The sequence below is a fragment of the Lichenostomus cassidix genome, chromosome 3, assembly GCF_008360975.1.
Source record: "Lichenostomus cassidix isolate B80296 chromosome 3, HeHo_3.0, whole genome shotgun sequence".
Taxonomy (NCBI): Eukaryota; Metazoa; Chordata; class Aves; order Passeriformes; family Meliphagidae; genus Lichenostomus; species Lichenostomus cassidix.
Genome location: NC_139483.1, coordinates 91,972,835 through 91,996,200, shown reverse-complemented (window position 1 = coordinate 91,996,200; position 23,366 = coordinate 91,972,835). Strand labels below are relative to the sequence as shown.

Here is a 23,366-nt window from a genome sequence, read left to right as displayed (position 1 = left end):
AGCACAATATGCTACTTCCTACCCACCACTGCTTTTCAGATTGTCTCCAGAAACCATAACCCAGACACCTCTGTGTACACCCAGACTGGAATGTGACATGGCAGTTAAACCTGAAGGGGAGCTAAGAAAATCCAGTAGTGGTTAAAATTGTCATATATTCAGAAAGCATGAGTCAGAGGGATATCAAATGATCTCAGATATTGTAATGCTGCCACGGTCACGTAACTCTCATCAGTAGGAATAGAAGGCAGGCATCTTAAGGACAGGCAATACGCCACAGAGGAATAGAACAACAGAGATTTTAAAAGTGAAAATAATTTCCCATAGCTATATCAGTTGTCTAATTTTAGTGTCATCTTGAATTATATAGTATTTAAAGTAACATGAAATGGCAAGAATATTAATTCCTGATGTCAGAGTGAGGAGTTATTTCTGGCAGGATTTAATGGATCTGCTGTATCACATGGAAATTTCTTCCAGCTAGCCAGGAATAAAACCACGTACAAAACTTACATTCTAACCTTGTAATGAACCCAAATCAGGGGACAGTGACAAATTTGCAATAATGCTAAAGTCACATGTTTTAGTTACCAGCTCTTCCAAGACCCCTGTGACACTGTATGATTGTTGCTTATCTATTTTATAGCACCCAGAGGAACATCACTTGAGATGAGATGCGACCTCTGCTTGAAAACCAGCCTTCTGACTAAGGGCTGCTCCGGAGTCAGTGCACAACATGAGTGGAGCCAAGAGTTTCAACTGGTTGCAGTTACCCAGCACTGCGTGCAAGCACTTTAGTTTATTAAGTGCTAAGTCAACACATAAGAGTATTTAGCACAACTGATGTCAAAATGTAGGAGCAATGGGACAAAATGAAGACATCGAAGCATGCTCAGCCATCACAACCATAATGCTGGAAGAATATACAGCTGCAGTAGCTACACTGCTAGCACAGAAGCAATTAATTGTCAGGTTAATTTGAGACAGGAGATGGAAGTAGCTTTTCAAGTCTGCTCCGGAGCGTCTCCCAAGGTCGGGAGGCACTCACTGGGCAGTGCACGGGAACCAGTCTGACAGGACCCTGGATTCACTGGAGAGGGGAAAACACAGAACCTGCACATGAACAGTGTTTGGAGGCAGCAGTGTTATAGGAAAACTGTGTGTTACAATGACAATATGATATATCCCAGCACCAGGAACGGTTCAGAAAGACTGGGATAGCGTGGCGTGTCTGCTGTCTGGGCAGAAATCAGACTGCAGCCCGTGGTGGGACTTGCGGCGGGTTAGGTACCACCGCCTGTGCCGGGAACAGACCCAGAGCACAAATAACCTAACGCGAAGGGCTTCTCAAGAAACTGAGAAGCGGGTCTGATTCTGGGAATCCTGGTAAGAGTCACAGCTTTGAAGCCCAGAAGAAAATGGGACCCTGGCCCACATGCTCCCCAAAAGAAGCCACCTGGCGTCCCCCGCGTAGTTGCTCCGCCCGCAGACACCCGAACAGCCCGGCGGCTCCGTGTGCAGCAGGCCGGTGCGGCGGGCGGGCGGTCAGGCGGTGAGGGGGCCGCGGGCACTGGGGGCTCCAGCCAGGGCGCTGCGCTGCGCTGCGGCCCCTGCGGCAAAGCCCCGGCCCTGCCTCACGGCGGGAACGGCGCCGCTCACCCCCGGCACGGCTCCCCGGCCCCGCCCGGAGGTGAGGGAGGACCCGGCGCTCCCCGCCCGGCGCCGCACGGAGGGAGTTTCTCCTCAGCGCGGGCAGGTGGGGTCGCTCCGCCGCCCGCGCCGCCTCAGCCCCGCGGGGCAGCGCGGATACCCCGCGGCTTTCCCGGATCAGCCGCCGCCGGCAGCAACAGGTCCGTGCCCGCTCCTCCCTCCGCCTGCCAGGCGAACAAAGGGGCTGAGCGCGGCCCCGCGCCCGCCCGGCCCCTCCGCCAGCCCGGCCCCTGCGCTTCAGCCATTTGCCTCGCCTGGCATCGCACCGCCGCTCCTCCCCGGCCTCCCCCGCCGGCTCCCTCTCCCCGGGCGAGGCGCCGGGGCCGCGGCGCTGCAGGAGCTGCCCGGAGAGGCGCGGGGCTCGTCGGCCGCCGCCGCAAGGTGAGCGGGGAGGCGGCGGGACGGGAGCGGGGCCGGGATCGCGGGCTCGGGGAGGGCTGGCGCGGCGTCTGCCGATACCCGCGGTGAGCACCGCGACGTGCAGCCACCGTAGCTGTGTGTGGGAGAGGGGGATGCTGGAGCACTGGCAGGCTTAATCGTGTTTTTGTCTTCTCTCTGTCCCCCTTAATCCACCTCCGCTGGGCAGCGGGGAGGCCGGGCATATCCCCATATCCCTTCTCCATATGTCGCAGATGAGGCAACCCTGATGCCTGCGTATTTTCTTTTTTTTTATCCTGCTGACCTATTAAAAATCTAAACGACTCTTTACAGTAGCGTTTAGGGATGTGTAACAGCAGGAGATTGCTTCCCGCTATAAATTCTTCATGGCGTGCTATCCATCCTGGTAAAGCACACGCAAGCCCTGGGTGAACGCACGCGTGCGGGATTTTGCAGGGTGGAAGATGCCTGAAAAAAACTCATAATGAATTTCAGTTGTCTGAAGCCGGTAGGTTTTTATGTCTGGTTCTGTAAAGCAACAAAAAGCAGGCTCCTGAACCCAAACTTACGTGTAGCTCAGAAAATAGTATTAAATCCTACAACCAACTTTTTTCACCCATGAAGAAAAAAATAAAACCCTCTAGACATAATATTCTGTAAAGCTTTTCCACAGCAATTAAACTGAACAATAGAAAACTAGAGCAAAAAGCTAGGAAAAAAAGTAGGGCAGTAAAAAATAGAATAGCAATAAAATAGAACAATCCTTCTGTATGATCTGAGAAGCAAAAGGGCTCCTCTGTTTTTCAGGGACTTAACCATCTGTCTTTCTGAAAAGGCATTAAGTGGAATGTTTGTGGAAAATAATAATTAAATTGTCACTAGTATTGACAAAGCAATGCTTGCTCCCCTGTTTAACTGTCTGGCCCATCCTACTTGTGCTGCATTCTCCTCTTCCCAGGGCCCATCACACAGCATTTATTCACTCTTTAATTAGGACATCCAGTGCATGCCAATGGGATCCTCTGGTCACCCATTGCTAATGGCACTGTCTGATGAGAACCTGCCAAGAGCCAAGGACTGGTCCCTTGCCTGCCCCAGCTCCTCTGTGCTCTGCAGGACTCACTCCTGGCAGTGGTGCGACTGAAGTCAGTTGGGCCACTTAGAAGCTGGAGTTTGCAGAACTGCACCTTGATAGCATCAAAAGACTGAAATCTGTAATAGCTTCCTTTCTTCTACGAATGCTGTGCTAGCATCACTTTTCAGTATAACAAATAGTCCGAAGAGATGGACAGACTTGAAATGTTAATAAATATTAGAGCACCATTGTTTGGCAGGAACATTCAATGAAAGCCATAAACTGGCTTTACCGTACTAAAGCAGGATTATAGTATTTAGGGCTGGCCTAGGTTACTGTAGAGACGGTGATGTGGTTAGATGGTTGCATCCAGATCCTGCTTACCAGGGGTTTCGGCATCCTGTAGTATCCTGTTGCAAGAGGATATTGGGGGCAACTGACTGCTAAAGAAGGGTATGATAAAACGCGAAAGGAAACCCTGCAATTTCTTTTAAAGTAGAATAAGACCCTTTTTTTTATATTTCATTCTTTTCTTGGTGAGAGCCTTTGTGGATTTTGCAGGGATTTTTCTGTTTATCCCTACTGACATTGTGCAGCATTGCCGTTGGGAGCCTGTTTCTTTCCTCTGAACAGAAGCAGAGAAGTCATTTTATACCACTTCACATCTTTGAAAATATCCATTTTAAAAATGAGCCCACTTTCATTGCATTTTATCTCATTAGCCTTCTCAGGACATGACATTTTTATGTCTGGTGTTTTACTTTTCAGTGAAATTGTCATCATCTATTGTTTCTGCTTCATGTTTGGTCTCAGTGTTGTTTTGTCAGTGAGCAGGCATGATTAGTTCCTTTCACTGAAGAAGAATTACTTTATAGCAGTTCAGGATTTGACAAACAGTTTAACCTGATCTGTGACTGAGCTGTCATTGAGCAGGAAGGGACCCTGTTCTTTCCCTAGCCTGGGCCATATATTCCTGCCCAATTCCCTGTGCCAGAACTCTTAACCATGTGACAAAACAGTGAATGGATAGAGATTTTGCATTCCTCCTGTAGTTAATTAAGCAAGCGCTCAGTTTACACTGCAGATGTTGGCATTACGAGTGGGGCTAGTCCTGTGAACAGAGTGTTTAAATCTGTGTGTAACTCTCTGCAGGATCAGGACCATTCATGCTGTGCTTTCCTTAGACGGTGTTGGCAATACTGTGCCCTTTTCTTCATCCTAAAATGCGCCTTGGATGCTAACTGGCAGTTTTGGCTTCAGAAGGATTACAGGACTGGGTCAGTACTGTATATAGGGGATTGAGTGGTAAAGCAGAAAAGAGTTGGCTAGGTCCTTTGTTCTGCACTACACATTTGGTACTTCCCAGTTTTTTGTTATACCTCATCAGCAAGGATGGCAGGAATTCATGATCGGTTATGTCAGTTTATTTAGTGTAAAACAAACTGGAGAAAAAATCCAGTGGTTCTACAGATTTTGCCCGATGTGTCAGAGAGAGAAGAAAGATGTGTCACATAAATGCTTTTCAGGTGTGATGTTTCACAAGTTGCCATTGCTGTGCCTCTGGCTGAAACAGACAGGTTGACAGCCTTTTTTAACTCACTCGGAAACACGCCCGAAACCGCAGTCTTTCTATATAAATCAACACAAGTTGGTCAGGCAGCTTCCATGCTGTTATGTTGTCTGTCACAACATGAATTGCATTAATTGAAGTTATTGTACATTTACACATTCATACATTAGCACAAGCTGTTTGTTGTTTTTCTGGACACTGATTCTTCCAGGAGTATTTAAGGAGCTGAGTAAGTTTTGCATCTCAGCTTTGGATGTCTAACAGAAAGGCTTCTGGGCTTCTGAATCATTTCAAACTGTCAACCTGTCAGAGTTATACAATAGTTTTTTTCTTCTTGAAGCAGTTCTGCTTTTTTCTCTTTCCCCCTCTCTTGTAAGTAGATTGAAAAAACAGGCCTTAAGGTCTGGAGGTGAACTATTATTTCTGCAACCTATATTTTAGGTGTTAGACAGTAAGAACTAAAAGCCAGCCCTTTGCTATGGGAATGGCATGTGAACAAATGTTCTGATTCCATCAGTCAAAGAAAAATCTGTTTGTGGGAGATTTTTTCTCTTATCCTGTAGCTTTCTTTCATCTCTTCTTCTGCTGCAACTCTCTGCATTGCTTTAGTTCAAAAAAAAGCTACCGTATACATTTGTATGTACAGTTGTGGTGGCTTAACCCTGGCTGGGTGCTACATGCCCACCAAAGCTGCTCTATTACTCCTCTCCTCAGCTGGAAAGGGGAGAGTAAATAAAATGAAAGCCTCGTGGGTCAAAATAAGGACAGTGAGAAATTACTCACTAGTAATTGTTATGAGCAAAACAGACTCGACTTTGGGAAATAAGAGTAGGAAAATGAGAAATAAAATCAAATCTTAAAAAACCTGTTCCCACCATACTTCTCTTCTTCCCAGGCTTAACTTTATGCCTGAATTCTTCACCTTCCCCCCTCCCCCAGTGGTATATGGGGACAGGGAGTGGGCATTGTGGTCAGTTTATCACATGTTGTCTCTCTTACTCCTTCTTCCTCACAGTCTTCCCCTGCTCCAGCATGGGTCTCTCCCACAGGAGAAGGCTCTCTAAAAAATTCTCCAGCATAAGTCCTTCCCATGGGCTGCTGTTCTTCACAAATTGCTTCAGCATGAGTCCCTCCCATTGGGTGCAGTCCTTCAGGAACAGACTGCTCCAGTGTGGGTCCTCTGTGGGGTCACAAGTCCTGCCAGCAAACCTGCTCCAGCATGGGTTTCCCACACAGTCATGGCATCCACAGCATCTACTTGTTCCAGTGTGGGATCCTCCACAGGCTGCAGGTGGATCTCTGCTCCACCATTAACCACCATGGGCTGCAGGTGCACAGCTGCCTCACCAATGGCTGCACCACAGGCTGCAGGGGAATTGCTCCAGTGCATGGTGCACCTCCTCCCTCTCCATCTGCACTGACCTTGGTGCCCATAGAGTTGTTTCGTTCACATATTCTCACTCCTGTCTTCTCTGGCTGCAGTTTGCTCCTGCACAGTAACTTTTTCCTCTTCTTAACTCTATCATCCCAGAGGCACTACCACCATCACTGATGGGCTCAGCCTCAGACAGTGGAAGGTCTGTCCTGGCATTGGCTCTATCAGACATGGGGAAGCTTCTGGCAGCTTCTCACAGAAGCCACCCCTGCAGTCCTCCCACTGCCAAAACCTTGCCTTGCAAACCCAGTACAACAGTGTAAGAAGTCCAGATGCACATGAAGTTAATGGGGATTTTCCCTTGACTACAATGGGATTGAGATTTAAAGTGATGTAAGACTCTGGTTTTATCAAAATTCTGTGTTAAACCTAGGCAGTTTCTAGTTGCAGGCTATTAACATAAGCCTCATTTTCTTCAAAGCCATGGAAGTGAGCAGTAGACAAATATGTACTTCAGTAACAATTCTTCTTCAATAACAATTGATAATAGAGTACTGAAGTTTGGTTTCCACAGTAGATGCAGAAACAGTAAGTGCCATTTGAGTGTATTGCTGTATGAGCTTTGGAGTTAGTGTCGTGTGTCCCAGGAAGTTTTACATTGTGATGTAGGAAAATCAGGGCAAAGGTTGTTGATGTGCATTCATGTGATAAAATTCACTGCTGCTGCTTCTTATTGTTCAGGATGAGGTCTATACCACTCGTTCTCTCTGATAGAAGACCTTTAAAACTTGCAAAAGAGTTGCAAGAACCTGTCAGTCCAATACCTGGACAGTATTTCTGCCAAGGCATTTTGCAGCCTTACGGGAAATAAATACTTGGATTGCACCCCCAAAATCAGGCAGATTTTCACATGACAGTGGCTCAAATGCCTCAGTATCTGCCTTGAGGAGATGTTGATACGTATCTAAAATCTTTCTAGTCAGAAGCAACCAAAGCTTAGACTTATGAGTGAAACACCAAAATCTCAAAATTATCATAACCACAAACCAGGACCCCTGAATCTGAGATTCTTCTCACACCTCCCAAATCAAAACCATAAAAGCAAGCATCTCTCTGCCTCGCATTCTGATTTGAAAGTCTTACTTAAGTGCTACTCCAGGTCCTGACTATACAGCTCTGTCCAGATTGCTAACTGATAAACGCAAGGATAGCACTGAGGCTATTGAACATGATGCATATTTAACTGCATGCATTAACAACCCTTTATTCTGTAGCACTTGAAAATGACAAGTTTGAATCATAGGGTAGTCAGGTATACTACAGTCTGTATCAGAAAGTCCAAAAGCAGATGGGACATTCCCATGATCATCATCACCCTTCATGGTTGTGTTGTCAGTCTGTATGTCTCTTCAGAAAGAGCATGGATCATTTTGGGGAAAGAGAATTCCAAAGTGAAAAGCAGTATGCATGTTTCTTCAAAGTATTCAGGATGATCCATCTGACACCTGCTTTTCCATCAAGGCCATTGGCCAAAACAGAGAAATGGAACAGATGTGAGATGAATGATCTGAGCAGAATAATGCTTTGACCTAATTCATCCAGAAGTTATTGGCTTGGTACAGGAGTAAAATTCTTTGGCCTGTTCTTGCAGGAATAAGATTAGATAACCAGGCAATCTTTTCTGTCCCTTAAATTTCAACATCTTAACTGTTACCTGTCTGCTTGTTCAATGGAAAAAACATTATAGGGGGAGATATTGAATTTCCTGCCCCAAATGCTTGATGTAAAAGTTGAGCTTAGTCAGAGAAATCAGTGCAGCAAGAAAACTTTTGCCTTAACACGCCGGCTCAGCATATGAAATTCACATTATAGCAAAAAATGCTATGCATCCAAGACAGAAAGTGTCAGGCCATGAAAATAAGCGTATTTTAATAGAAACTTGTTTTATTTGTGTCTCGGAATAGTCAGCAATTATTAGCTTCTACTAATGTAAACAGCATGCATTAGACTCAATTTTCTCTTCTTTCCCTGTTCAGTTCCAGTGATTACATGGGCTAATTTCATGTTTTGTTAAGCCCTCAGTTGCATCACTGCTGCTAAAAGCATTCCCATTGTTTAGCGAAATCTGGGCTGACAGCCTACAGGTATTCCTGATAGTGAAGGCTTGCCACAAAAGTACCTATGACTGCAGCATGCATTTGTGCATTCAGATCAGCCAAAGTGTTTTTCAATTCTAGCACAAGCCAGAGTGCCTTAGATCTCCAGGCAATATAACTGAGCCCTAACCCACTAAAGGCAATGGGAAGAAGTGCAGAAACTTCCCTTTTGTCTGGGAACAGAACCCAGGATTCTTCTTCCTCATCCTCAGAAACTTTTTTTTATTGTTTGTGTGAAAAATAATACTGCTTTAGTCTGAAGGAGAGTAACCCTTCTTCCACAGACTTGATGGTTTGGGCACTTGGTTGGTATTTGGGGGTTTTAGTCTGGTCAGGCAAAGGAAGGGGCAGTGGCAAGTTTCCCATGGGGCTTAGTCAGAGCTCTAATTACTGTACAGAAAGGCAAAGTAGCAGCAAGAGTCAGTACTGCTATCTTTTAAAGTATTTTAGGTTTATTTTGCAGAGGATTCTGGCCTAAGGCACCCAAAGCAAGAACTGAAGTCCCCTGATTGCACAAGCTAAGCACTTCATCACCATGGTCTTTAGTATTTTTCTACTGGATAATCCTTGGTGGCTCTCATGCACTGATTTTTGAGGATCCAAAGCTGTTGGCATCTAACTGTACCCACCCATGCCTATGGGTAAGAACCTGTGTGTGTGTTCCAGATTCCATTGCAGGAGCTGGTTACAGGTAGATCAGCAGTGCTGTACAGCTCAGACACACAGCATTGGTCTGTGCCCTTGCAGGAGAACTGGGAGGTGCATCCCACCCACAAGTCAAATCTGTGTGGGAATATGGCCCTATGTCTATCCACCTTGGCTTGATTTTCATTAAATAATTAAATAAGTCAGACTCCTATGAGTCACCTAGTAGGTCACAGTTACAGGCCCAACAGCAAAGTCTACCAGCAGCATTTCTGCCATGGCAGAGAGAAGTCTGTGCAAGCTGGTTCCTTTCCTCCTTTCAGATTAGGGCTGTCATGCTGGAGGTTTTGCTCTGCTATCTGATCTGGCTTAGGTCTTACATCTTTGCTGCATTGCCAACTGCCAGATAACCCTGCCCTCAAAGGCAGCCTCTGCCAGGTTTAGCACTGTGGCAGGTCTCTCTATCTTTGAATCCAGTCCAAAGTCCGTGTAGAAACAATGTCCGCAGCAACCTGGAATTATTATTTAAATCAAACTACCTGTAGTTCAATTTTTAGTTGCAGCTAGAATGACTGAAAACCTTAAGTTTGAAGAAGTATCTGGGCAAAGAAACCATATATGATCTCCAAAAATGAGAAGAGTGCCATTCACCATGTATCTGAAGGACCTCTGCCTTTCTAAGCATCACTTACTTCAGTTGTCAATAAATCAGTGAGACTGTTCAATTTCTAAAAGTGGGGCTTGTTTTTCTCTTAAGTACCAGATTCAGAGTTTGTCTGGAAAAAAAAAGTGTTTTCATTATTACTTCCTCTGGAAGTTTTTCTTTTACTTTCTTTTCTTAGGCATAAGTCTCAGAAAAATGGGACTCTGCTTCCCTCTGAAGTCTGTTTCCTCTCACATTCAGTCTCTCTCAAGCACAGTGGTGACATATTTTGGCAGATTTCTGGTGCTCTTTAATCTGTATGTCCTTTCTATAATGATATTAAAAACAAAATGCAGTTTTATCTTAAAGCAGGAATTTAATGTCCTCCAAATACATGGTCCCATCTTCTGTATTAAATGCAATACATAGCAGGCATGTTGGAAGAGTGCAGTACATTTATGGAGCTCAAGTGTATTTCTGGAATGCAAAACCAAGTCTGAGTCTACTTCGATTTTCAAAAATCTGTCTAAAATAATTTGTTGCTTTGCTTGACTTGGCTTCTCAGTGGCTGTCCTCCTCCTTCTTTATTAGTACCAACATTGCCAAAGTGTTCACAGAGACTTTGAACATGTTTGCAATTTGTTGACAATACAGTTCAATTCTGAAAAGCATGTCTGCAGTCAACATTACCACATTACAGTACATTACACACTAATGCTTAAATGAGGCTTTTAATCATCACAAGCTGATGCTTTGCTTCAAGTCAGTGCTCCTGGTGTATGGCAATTTCCAGAGTTTAAGGTCAGAAGGGATTTCTAGATCAACTAGTCTGCTCCTGTCAAATTTCATTTACTCTTGCTTCCCAAGTGCCTTCCAGCAAGGGACACACTCACGATCCCCTTCATCACATCAGAATAAGGATCTTCCCATGTCAGATCAAATGTCCCCCTTGATCCTGCCTCATACATGAACCATAATCCAGTATTGACAGAAGTGTGTAGCAGGATAAAAATGTGTATTTCTTCATGGGATGCTGCTTTGTCTTTGAATATTAATACCCTGACCATTTTCCTACTTGGGATCCTCCTAAGCTGAATGCACTTTTTGGGTTTTATGTGGATTGGGTCACCTTCTATAGATTTCCTTGAGCCCATCCTTCTCTTTCCCTGTCAGTTAATGTAAAGTTTAATTACCCGCAATGTGCTCCAGTAGTTTCTCCCCCCCCCCCAGTACCGTAAATATTTTGCATTGTTTGCACTTACACTTGCTTTGCTTAGGGTTCCTTCAGCAGCCTAAGAAAGCCATCAGCATGCAGAATTTCCATGTGCCCACACTTGTGCACAGTCATCAAGTCGCAGAACAAACATACCAAGGCCTGAGGAAGTGTCAGCACTGCATTTCTTAGGCTGACTAAGGCTTGCTCTACTAGTTCTCCAGGCTACTAGCACAAGCCACCTTTTCTCCAGAGCCATGGAACTGTGGCTGTTAGAGGGTGCCTATGCTAGGGATCACCTTTTGCTTGGGAGCTGGCTCAAGACTGTTGTATAGTGTGGAGACAGTGTAAGCCCATGTCTGCTTGCAAAGTGCTGTTTTGAGGCTCTCACTAAAGTGAGAGCTCTTTTTATGTCTCTGAAATAATTTGGTACTTTCTCTGTTCTCACAGATTTTTAAATACTACTTCCAAAATGTCAAGCCTGAAACATCCATGCTTCCATCCATTCAACTACCATGTTCCATTGCAAACCTACTAAAGCTATAGAGGAAAGGTAACATTTTCCCTATGGTTACTCCTTATTTTCCAGTACACACATTCAAGGACTGCATTCATCCTCTCAGCTGTAGCACCATGCTGGTATGTTTGGTACTGCTGTTAATTCAATGTAGTGTTAGCAGTGCCCAGATACAATGAAAGCAACCAAACTTCAGTTTATCACAGACATGACCAGCTGCTCTCACCTTATATCTAGAACTGTAGTTGTGAGCCCATGTCTAGAATTAGCAGCAATTCTGCATTAAAAGTTTTGTTACATTCACCATGGTATTGCCATGCCATACTTATCTCCTGATTTGTAGTGCATTAGTGATGAATACATCACATCAGCCCTGGAGTTTTCCCAAAGGTATTGTAATCAGTCAAAACTTGCTTCTGACCTTTTTTTTTTGTTAGACTTTCTTTGCTCTAAGAGATATTGGAGAGAACTTACACTTAATCTTTGCTAGATTTTGCTTTTGTAGGAGTGTCATTTCCTTTTTGCTGTGAGAACTCCTGAGGGACACTACTCCTCCCTAACTATTTCTGAAGAGTGTAAACTGGAAGGAACTTAAAAAGATAGTTTCCTTTTTAGAGAATGTTTGTCTCTATGGATATGACTGTTAGGAAACCTTTTCTCTGGTCATGATGACTGTTTAGAACTTATATATTTTTAGTTTGAATTTGTTAGCTATAGTATCAATTTAATCAGGCTTTGGATAATATTTTTATTATGACTTACTTCCTCTCTCTCTTCCTCCCTGCCCAGACACACAGAGCCTTTTCTTTCTCTGAGTTTCTGATGAGGAACTGCTGCCCACATGTTTCTTGTGTGGTCTGTAGTCATAAGCTGCAATTCTTAAATGTTTATTTTTCTTTGTGGTTGCATGAAAATGTTGTAGTTATGAGATAAAAGCATTCATACCTCTATTACATGTTGTGAGAAAATTACAGCACCTTGAGAGGTCAAAATTTGCATCCACATTTGACTGCGAATGCAATACTATAAAAGCCATATATCCAGCAGTCAGGGCAAGACGCTAGGATTTTATTGTACCTAATTTTAAAAAAGGGAGAGAAAAAGAATGATTTTCCCTGCTTTTCTTCTTGAGGTGGCACATTGAAAGACAATTGTACGTTTTTCTTACAAACAGGAGGTTAATCAAGTGGTTAAGAGTTTAAACCTGTAATATTTAAATATTAGAGATCCAAGCAGTGCGAGCCTGTTCAGACAAATGACATCTTTGTGCTGCAGATGTTTTCCCCATCTACAAAGAAAACCTTTTTTTCTCCAAATTTCCCGGATCTACTCAATGAGCAGGAGTGTAACAGACCATTTTTATAAGTATGCAAACCACTTTACACTTGACTCTGCCTCCCAGAAGATTTTGCCTTCTGTTGTGAGCTAGATGTCTTTACCCTGGCCAGTTCTACTTTTAAGTCATTGTTTAGTTTTTAAAATAAATATAAGGGATGTTTTTTCTCTTTTGATGATCCTGCCTCTTTGGATGCCTTAATCATCTCAGTCAGATGACGCCCCTATCCCAAGGGAATTCTCTACTGAAGTAAAATTTGGCAGCCCAAGTTTTTACAAAAGCTTTTTTTCTGGACTAAGGTGCAGCAGAATGGCATTCTGTCATTTCTGAACTGGTAAGTCTCCTGGGGAGGATAGCCTGCTTATGTAAATTAGAGTTGCTTATGATAGGGAAAGCACTGCATTTATTTACTGTGAGACTGAGTCAGAGCTGTTTCCATTTGTGAACTGGAGAGCAGTAACCCAATTCCTCCCACATGCACATATTCCCCGGAGAAAGAGAGTCTTGCTAGAGGATGTGATTTGGATCAAAGGCTATTGGCACTGTACAAAAAAAATAAAGAGAGAACAATTCAATACAAGCATTTAATTGGATTTTATCAGTAGGGCTGCCAAATGAATACAGTGCCAGAAAACTTTACCTGCAGCTCTTCATTACAGTTTCTTTGTCAGAAAAACTGTGCCTTCTTATCTGTGCTGTTACTTGAGCAATGTCTCACAGCATTTGAGGTTGGGGCCACACATTCAGGATATTGTGTGTCATTGCCAAGTCTGTAAATACAGTTCATGTTTGTTGGCAGCTCCTCTGTCCATTAACATTACATCATCCCTAGACCAAGCCCATGATAATGAAAACAGTTTCAGACCAAGTAATTCAGCTTCTTAAAACTTCCCAGTATAAAAGGTGACCTCAGTCCACAGGTACAAAATACTTTCAGCAGCTTGCTTCCTTTTACATTACCTATCCTGTTAGTGAGATTTGAAAAAAGTGCTAAAACCAAGTCTGTTTTAAGCCAAACAAGATCGTCAGGCATCAGATTCTTCAGATTCATCACAGCTATCAAGTATCTTCTGCAATTCTGTACTTTTTGAATGTTCTTTGTTGCCAGAACAGCAGTACAACTCTTTGATCACTGTTGAAAAGGAAAGAACAGAGAAGGAGTTCAGTATTGTATTTCCATCAGGCCCTTTCAGCATCTTCCTGTTTCATACTAAATCCATGACCTTTTAACTCATATTGCTCAATAATGGAAAGGTTCCACAACTTCTCTGAGTTGTTTTTTCAGCTTCATCTTTGTGTAATTCTTGTATTTTGTTTTCAACTAGACAAAGGTGCTGAGATTGCTGGAGTGGTTATTGCTGTCATTGACAAAGGCCTTCCAACCCTCTTTCAGCTCTTCTAAGTCTTCAGCTTCCCCATATAGTTCCTTGTTGCTTTAATTGCATAAAAATGCAATGATACTTTGATTCAAAATCAAATGATACTTTGATTCAAGTCCTTCTCATGCTCAGCATGAAATTCAACATATTCTTGGTAGTTGGATCTACCAGAGGATAATTTTCTTCAGAATTCAGTTGCTTGCCATTAGTCAGCCATTAGTCCTTCCTTCTCCTTGGGATTCCTCAGGGGATTGTTAGCACAGGTGTTTGTTACAAGCTTCTTTCTCAATAACATTTCAGTGTCAAATCAAACTTCTAAGCCAAGCAGATATTTGAATATGGGACAAGGTATGATTACTGTGCTTGAGGAGGAGCTCACCCTTTTTTTTTTTTTTCATTAGCTGAAAAAGTTGAAAATATCAGTTTTTCTGGTTGTTGTTTTAACTACTTAGAATATTCTAGATGGTGATTTTCTTCTGGGACATAATGCAAGAAATACATTTCACCATACAGAGATATTACTGGTATTGGAGTTACTGGTTTTGACTTCTCAAATTTATTCTACTTTTAATTTTTGGTAGCATTCTCTTTCATTCTTCCTTTATAGTTTCACTTGCAAAATCAAGCTATAGACCAAGAGCTTGAAACTATCTGAAGCTACTCATTCTTTCTTCTAGGGAGGGGTACGTAAGTAGAAGTTAGGAGAAGTGGTGTCACAAGTGAGGTGTGTCAGGAAAGGCTGTAATATGAGAGCAGTGGGGGAATGTGGGATCATAAACTGTTCATGATTGAGGAGGCCAGGCTATCCAGAACTGTATTGGGATGAGGATTGAATTTTGGGGAACTCAGCGTAAGACAGAACAGACACAAAATGTTTCAATTATTCACTTATTATATAAATTATATATTTGTAGAAATTATATACTTGTAGAAATTTTCTTAATATAACTTGACATTGAAGCTTGGCATTCTAGATGTTTTCATAGCTACAACCATTGCACATTTGTAATTTTGCCAGTGTCAGTTACAGTAGTTGCTCTGTGTACTGTTAAGACTCAATGAAAACCATAACCACTGTAACAGGGATGCTGCCCAGTTTAAGTTATTAATGAATCAGTACATCTTCCATAGACACACCGAGTGTGCACATAGATCACTGCATTTCTCCTTGTCTAGTTAAAGCTGCAGAAAACTCAGTAAAGCTTGACCTACAGAGTGTGGGTCTGGACAGCAGGAAATCTGTCACTAAAGATATCCAAAATTCATGCAGTCATAGAAAGTTCCTAAGTGCCAGATTTTTAAACACTCAAATGAGGAATAAAAAGTTTGTGAAATTTACTTATTCTAATAAAAAGTTTTCAAATGCTGTTGTTACAGTCTGAAAGTGTCAAATACCCAGAAATCAAACCTCAGCATTGATTCAGTTTAACTGAATGTGATCAAATGTAGTAGAAAGCCCTTTACCAGGCAAGTGCACAAAATAAAAAGCCGTGAGAGAAGACATACATTATCATTTAAGTAAAGTTTGCATTGCAGGTATGGGCTTCTAAATTTCTTGTCTGTGTCAGGGGTTTCCAGACAATGTCACTTACCAATTATGCTTTCAGTAAAAAAAAAAATTAAAAAGTTAGATTTCCTTAATACTAATTTAATAGGGTAAATGAATAATATCTGCTGAAAGGAAGCCACAATGCGTATTTTACATAGAAATGAGTGTTCCTTGAGGACTGGGAAAAAACTGACAAAGGGGATTTGAATGGAAATTAATAACCTCCTTAAAAAGAGAATCAGAGCTGCAGATACTTATTAAATTATATTAAGTACATTTGGACAATTTTTGTGGCTAACTCATCAAAACTTAAACCGAGTCAGAGAAATTCATAAACAAACATGAGGCAAACAAATGCACTTCATTAAATTCTAAAAACTGCATTTGTGAAATGAAGGTACAACTAGGTGATGATTGTGCTGATAGGGACTAGCCTACTGACAGCCATGCCCTTGCTGTATCCTGCCTTTTCCCACAAGAGACTTCATGTTCTAATTATCTATTGTGATTTTTCTATTCTCACTTCGACTTTTTATTAACAGAAGCTATAAATCTTTGAATGAAGACACGAAGTAATCTTTATGAACCCTGATTTACACCTTGCTAATGCATTACAGCTACATGTGCTGCTACACAAATGTGAGATTGCTTTTGTCCTTAGAACAAATACTTTCATATGTTTTGTAAACAGTTAGAATTATCAGCATACTTATGGTGCCTTTAAGATACTCTAGATATACTATTAAAGGAAACATAACTTTAATACTCCCAAGCTCCTGAGTAAACAGAGAATATATCAATTTGAAATATAACCACCTTTTTACACTTTCTTTCAAACAGGATTTGAGGAGCAGTGATATGAAGAAAACTTCACGAAGGTCATGCAAAGGAAGACTTGGTTAGTGAGGAATCGCCTTCCAGAATAGATTGCAGCCTCGGCCTTCCACTGAAATAGCTGCACAAGGTGAATACATTATGATAGCACTCCTAAATATTTGCCCTTAAAGGAGATTTTTGCTAATCACCCAGCGCAGTGTAGGGACCAGTTGTCATGAAAAGGATGCAGCGCCTGCAAACTGCTTAAAATTTTTGCAGAGCAACGGGAGAACCAGAACTGCTTTTCAGGCTGTTGAGGTGCTCATCGGGGCGATCCCCAACCCACCAGAAGAGCTCAGGTTTTCGGGGTCAGAGCCAGCGCAGTTAGCCGCGGGCAGCGGGAGGCGGCCGAGCCGCAGGGTGGAACCCCCAGGGAAAGGAGAAGCGGCGGTTTGGCCCCGGAAAGCAGAGACGGCCCCGCCTGCCGGAGCGCGGCCCCGAACAGTAATCCTGAGAAGCGGGGGGGAAGCAGCCGCGGGGGAGCGGAGGAAGGCGCGGATGCTGAGCGCTGTTGGCTCTGTCCCGCAGGTGATGGCCGCGCCGCGGCGGCCGGCAGCGCTCCGCACGGACCAGGCGCGGCGGCGGTGCAGGTAGCGCGGCTCCATGGAGGGCAACGGCGCAAATCCGGAGGAGGAGGAGAGCGGGGCCGCGAACGGCGCTCCCCCGCCTCCGCCGCCGCCCACGCCCGCCGCCCCCTGCGGCTTCAGCTCCTCCCTCTGCTTCAGCGCCGCCGCTGCCGAGCCGCAGACTCCCGCGGCCGGCGGCCGGGTGGTGCAGAGCCAGTGGGAGATCAACAACGCCGCCTGCCAGCCGGAGGAGGACGATGAGGAGGTGGTGGGGCCGCGGGACCGGCCGCCGGAGGAGCCCGACCTGGTGATCGAAGTGTCGGGCCGCCGCATTCGGGCGCACAAGTCGGTGCTGGCGGCCAAGAGTGACTATTTTCGTGCCCGCGCCTCACGGGACGTCCTGCGGGTGAAGGGAGTCAGCTACGGGGCGCTGCGGCTGCTCATCGACTACGTGTACACGGCCCGCATGGGCGAGGTGCGGCACGACAACCTGGCTGAGGTGGTGAGCGGCGCCCGCGTCCTCCAGATGCCCTGTGCCCTGCACTGTGCCGCCGAGGCCATGCGCGCCCAGCTCTGCCTCGGCAACTGCTACCAGCTCCTCTGCCTGGCCAAGAAGCAGCGGCTGGCCGAGCTGCGGGAGGCTGCCTATCGCTTCATGAGCGACCATTACCTGGAGGTGCTGCGGGAGCCCAGCGTGTACGGCCGCCTGAGCGGCACTGAGCGGGACCTCATCCTGCAGCGGCGCATGGACGCCGGCCGGCCCTGCTTGCTGGTGGCTGAGGTCAGTGACGCCTTCGAGCGGCCCGGGGGCGGCAGCCGGCCACAGAGCCGCGAGAGCAGTCGGCCACAGAGTCCCTCCTCCGTGGTGTCGCTGGAGGAGAGTGGCTCCCTCATTCACTGCTACCAGGAGGCCAGCGGCGAGTGGAGGGTGCTGACACGCCTGCCCGAGGAGGCCAATGCCAAGGGCTGCGCCATGTGTGTCCTCCACAACTACCTCTTCCTAGCAGGGGGCATTGTGACAGGGCCGGTGGGCAGCGAGCCCAGGGCCCGCCTTTCCGACAAGGTCTTCTGCTACAACCCCCTGACCGACACCTGGAGCCAGGTGCGGCCGCTGGGTCAGCCCCGCTCGCAGCTCAAGCTGCTGGCCCTGGATGGTTACCTCTACGCTGTGGGGGGCGAGTGCCTCTTCACTGTGGAAAGGTACGACCCGCGCGCCGACCGCTGGAGCCCTGTGGCACCTCTGCCCAAAGGTGCCTTCGCTGTGGCTCATGAGGCCACCACTTGCAACGGGGAGATCTATGTGTCAGGAGGCTCCCTTTTCTACCGCCTGCTCAAGTATGACCCCAAGCGTGACGAGTGGCAGGAGTGCCCTTACAACAGCAGCCGCCGGCGCTCCGCTGACATGGTTGCCTTCAAGAGCTTCATCTACCGCTTCGATGTGAGCAGTGGCCGTGGTGGGGAGCAGGGCCCAGGTGGTGGCACTGGCGGCAGTGTTGAAGTTTTCCGGTACAACACAGTGGCCAAGTGCTGGAGCCAGTGCGCCAGCCTGCGGCCCAGCAGTGGCCCCATCCAGCCCTTCCGCTGCGCCCCCCTGGGCAACACCATCTACTGCGTCAACCGGACCGGCACCCTTCGCTTCACCCTAGCCCAGGACGGTGAGGTGGAAGCAGATGGAGGGCTCAAGGGCACCTTTGATGGGGAGCTTCTTAAAGCTCCCTTGGATGTCAAGGGTGTCCTACTACCCTTTGTGCTTACCCTGCCCGAGAGGCTGGACAAAACAGGGGACCAGGAGGGCTCCCTCCCGCTACTGTGAGGTGGCCAGCCTGGCTCTGGCTTTCTGAGAGGGGAGTTGGATTGCAGATCCGCAAACTCCCACCCACAGAGGGGACCCTCTCAGTTGTGTCTGCAGAGCACCCTCTCTGCTCTCAAGATGTTCGGCTGGTTGTAACGCATTTGTAACTCTTCTCATGTTTGCTGTGCTTTGTATGAAAAGCCAAGCACACAAAAGTAAAAGCTGCTATAAAGGATAATCTCTGGATTATGTTTGTGCCAATCCCCAATCTGAGAAAAATGTTTTTACTCCTGGATGTCTAAAATATTCTTAACAACAGTGTCAAATGGGATGTTAGTGTTGGTTGTGTGTTTACACATAGTTGCGATCTGGGCTGGGGCCTTTTCTGTCATTTGTGGTTTTTTTTCCCTCTGGGATGATACTGAGGGATAAACACTGCTGGCAACATAGTTTAGCTGCATTTTTTTTATGTTAAACCAACTATTTCCTGTGTTTGAAAAGTATAGGAAGAACATCTCCATCACAGCCTTTGTTTTCTGGTGCAATAGATGGTTTAAGGAAGCTGTGGCACTGTATAGTCCCAGGAATTTCAACCACAGATGATTTAACAGATACCAAACTTAATGTTTTAAGTAACACAAATGTGTGCCACATGTTTTACTTGGAATGCAAAGAAAAAGAAAAGGTCAAGTTACCTTTTTAAAATGTGGCATTTTCTAGTAGATTTGAAATGTTGATACGTTCTTTTTTTGAAAAAGGCAATGGTTTCAGTATGAAAAGACATTGTTTTATTACTTTTTTTTAGTCAGAGATTTTAAATTATAACAAAAACGGAACTGAAGCTGTTCAGATTGCAACCGATTGACAGAACCATGTATGCCACTACAGTTGGGTAAAACTTTGTTCTTCATATGCTCTTTAGCTGCAGGTCAAGGAAGGTTAACCTAAACCAACCTGTGGCAAAAGGCTTTTCCCACTTAGTTCAAGACCATCAAAGGGGGACATGAAAAATAGGAATGTGCTAGACGTTGATTATGTTGTGCACTAGCATGATGTTACTTCCCTGTCATTTGATTGAGAGACTGTTTTATTTATTTTGAACTAATGATTGCTGTAATCAATATGTCCTTGTTAATTGCAGTACGTGCTGATGACGTACACTGTCATTGTGATTCTAAACTGCCCAAGAGAGCTGTTTGTGGGGCAGCATCTAAATGAGGCAAAACCACAAAAAACTTCTTCCTGCCTGTGGAAAGTTGGAGCATATTTTTATCATGTTACTGAGAACTGGAAAAACGTAAAATGTCGACATAGACAGACTATCTTGAAAAGGGCACATGCATTTATTTTATACATTTTATATTAAAAAAAATCAATAGGCAAGGCAAATGTTTTAGCTTTATGGTAAATCACTGCAAAACCTTTCCTGAAAAAAGAACCTTGTTTTGCTGGTACATTGCTGTATATTCAGCATGGAACTGGTGTGGACTGTGGAAGAGAATTGTTTATACTGAAAGCTCTAGTATAGATTCATATTTTAGAAAGACATAGGGACCTTGCATCAAAGAAAGCAGATCTTTTTATGTTTTATTAAGATGTTTTTGTTTAACAGGACTTTAGCATTCTTATACATTATTGCTAGTTCCAAAGGAAGGCAGCAGGCTCTGTCCTAAGAGACACCATCTTTACAAAAGAGAATAGTCAACTTCATAGATACTTCCTTCCGTCACTTTAATGTTTGTTTTTTTGTTTCTTTTCTCATCTGTGTTGCAGAGGGTTTTAATACAGCTGATATGGTTAGCCATTCTATAGAAAACTGTGGTCCAGTCCTAGAAGTTCTTAGCCGAGTGAGCCTGTTCCCTAGTGAGCTAATTAAAGCATCAGCCAGGCAGGAGCCGTAGGCCTGCAGAGTGTGACATTTATCCTAGCTTCAGTACAGGTTGGTAACATCCTTCACAGAATATTTGATTTAATTCTCAGATGAGAATCTTTGGAAACATTGACTCTAAATTAAATTACAGCATTGTAGCTTGAGCAGGAAGGAAAAATTACATGTTTGCTTTCCGCATAATTTTTATGTTAACTGTAGAAAGTATTTCAAGCTGTGTAGTGCAACATTTAGGTGCACACTTAAACTGGAGACGTAAGTGCTAGGCCAGATTTTGAAATAGTAGAGTCACCAGGAACACACACAAGGAAATGTCTGTTTTATTTTGCAATACAACACGATTTCATAGTTCAAAGACTTAGGTAGTGTAGTTCTTATACTACAGCATAGTGAGGTATCAAGCGAGCTTTTGCATTCCTATTAATTAAGCATTAATTAAGCACTTTCATTCCTGCTAATGCATGAAAATGGTTCTGAATAGTTTTGGGAAGTTTCCATGGTTTAAGATGTGAAAATAAGCCACAAACTTTTGGGAAAGAATGAACCATATCTTTTTCCCAATATTTATTTCTGTACACTGTGAAAAAATGCATTTGGAAATAAGTTCTACAGAAATAAGCATTCAATGAACCTGCAGTGGTTTGTATTTTTGCTAGCTCCTATTTTTAAAAAAGTTTGAATCAAGTGCTTACCTGCTTTCACTATTTACAGTGTCAGTGGGGCAGAGTTTGGGCTTCATTAGTAGCTGTCTATCAAACCTGTTTCCTTTGTACACTCTGCATAGTCACAGCCTGATGATTAACAACAGAGACATGTTTCTAGCCAGATTTCCTACTCTGTGGCCTCTGTTTCCTCCCTGGTGTAGGCCTGAGGTAGGTTTACTGAGAATTGTTTTCTCCCCCAGTTATATCTTCACAAAAAAAAACAACAAACACCAAACTTGGGTACTAAAATCTGAATTTAGATAGTCTTCAGGCATGTAAAGACAGAAATTGTCACTCCAGAATCCTGCAGTTTTACTTAAACCTAGCAACAGCTGTCTCTTAGACACGTGGAGCAGAGTAGCTCCCCTCCACCCATTTGGAGCTGCTCAGAGCAGTTCCACACCTAACTACCGAGTAGGTAGGTAGGATATCCAGAAGCCAATGATGTAATAGGGTTTAATGGTACAAACTAAAGGGCCAGGCCACCCTCAAGTTGTGTTTGCATATGCTTTGCTTTTAAAACAGCCTTTTTATCTAAAGTAGCCTGAAGTCTACCGTATTTGCATGGGAACATGGAGATCTGTGTGTGCTTTCTTAGCCTGCAAGCTAAGTCCATATCTCCCACCCTCTGATTGTTAGCAGACTAAAGGACCTCTTGGGGCTTGTCCCTGATGTCTAAATAGTTATGCATTTTGCATTGTATGTTAATTGGCTAAAAATCTCACAAATCATCAAGGTAGTCATCCTCACTGAGTGATCTAGACTAGCCAGAGAGACATATTGTGCCCTTCTGTCTTTCTTTCCCCTGAACCTTGCAGTCCTCCCATATTAATAGGACATGTAGGAGATAATTTTTCCTCCCTAGACTACTCCTATTTTCAGGGTCATCTGCTAGAGGATTTGGGCTTGAATTCCCTTAAGCTGAATAAGGACTGAACTGAGGCCATGCACTTCATGTGTGTGTGCACTTGTTCTCAAATCTAGATGGCTGTCCAGGAGAAGTACATTGGGACTTCCTCCTGCAGCTGTTTTTCAGGGGTGAACTTCATGCAAATCCTTCAAAAGCACATATAGGCACCTGTACATTGAGTTCCGAGTAGATTCCAGGCCCCACCTCCTGGATGGGTAATTCAGCCTAGATTTAGTGTGAGTTGCTACAATTGGGCAAATTTTATTTTGAATGCTTTTGCAGACAGGCTCTGTATTTTGGGTTACCAGTTTGAGGTGAGGTATTCCATGCACTGTACTGGGAGGCCAGACAGGTAATTTGGATTTTTCTCAGGGGTGCCACCTTAGTAAAGAGGCACTACAGTACCTAACAGTAAAATGCCTGAATCCTTCTTTTCTAAAACTAAATCCCAGCTTCAATAAAGAAATGGTAATAACAGAGGAAACTTTAGTGTTTCTGTCTATTAACTGGTTCCGTAAAATAGAAATCTTCATTGCAGCAAAGGCATGTGCACAATTTCTGTTTACACGTGAAACTAAGTAAAAAAAAAAAAACTAGCAAAAGAATAACCCTGTTTGATCAAATCTGGCACTGTTAAGAAACATGGGGAGGATGTTAGTCATACCCTAGTAACGACTAAAATTGTGCAGTTGCTGATGTAAATTCTGTCCACACAAAGTTTCTTTGTAAATCAATACCTGGTAAAATTTAAAGTGATAAAAGAATAAATTATTCACATGAAAGCTATACCTCTCCTGTGCTGTTTGATTGGCTCTCAGAGTGCTATATCTCAATTACCACTATTCATGAGTGGCTATTGCTTTTCCTGATTTATGGCATGTATTTCATTGACTGCTCCATAGATGTGTTAACCTGCATGATCACAAAGCTTAACAGTGGTGCTGGTGCTTTGTGTCTGGACTGATACATAGTGCATTCTGCTTAAATGAACCCAGATCTAGACAGAGTCCTATCTTTGGGCTTTTTTTCCCAGTGGCGTTGCTCCTGGGAAACTTCAGAAAACACAAGGGGAAATGGTGGTACT

General features: G+C 44.1%; 1 protein-coding gene across 2 annotated transcripts; it reads left to right on the top strand.

Annotated features, from left to right (window-relative positions):
• Positions 1-1,697: 1,697 nt before the first annotated feature.
• On the top strand, positions 1,698-23,066 carry KBTBD11 (kelch repeat and BTB domain containing 11). Of its 2 annotated transcripts, XM_085056689.1 has the most exons (4): positions 1,698-2,091; positions 11,216-11,318; positions 16,387-16,510; positions 16,951-23,066. In XM_085056689.1, the coding sequence occupies exon 4, from the start codon at positions 17,026-17,028 to the stop codon at positions 18,799-18,801; it is 1,776 nt and encodes a 591-aa protein (XP_084912815.1). In that variant the 5' UTR covers positions 1,698-2,091; positions 11,216-11,318; positions 16,387-16,510; positions 16,951-17,025; the 3' UTR covers positions 18,802-23,066. The 2 variants fall into 2 exon arrangements, with proteins under 2 accessions (XP_084912815.1, XP_084912814.1); XM_085056688.1 differs by lacking the exon at positions 11,216-11,318.
• The last annotated feature ends 300 nt before the right edge of the window (positions 23,067-23,366 follow it).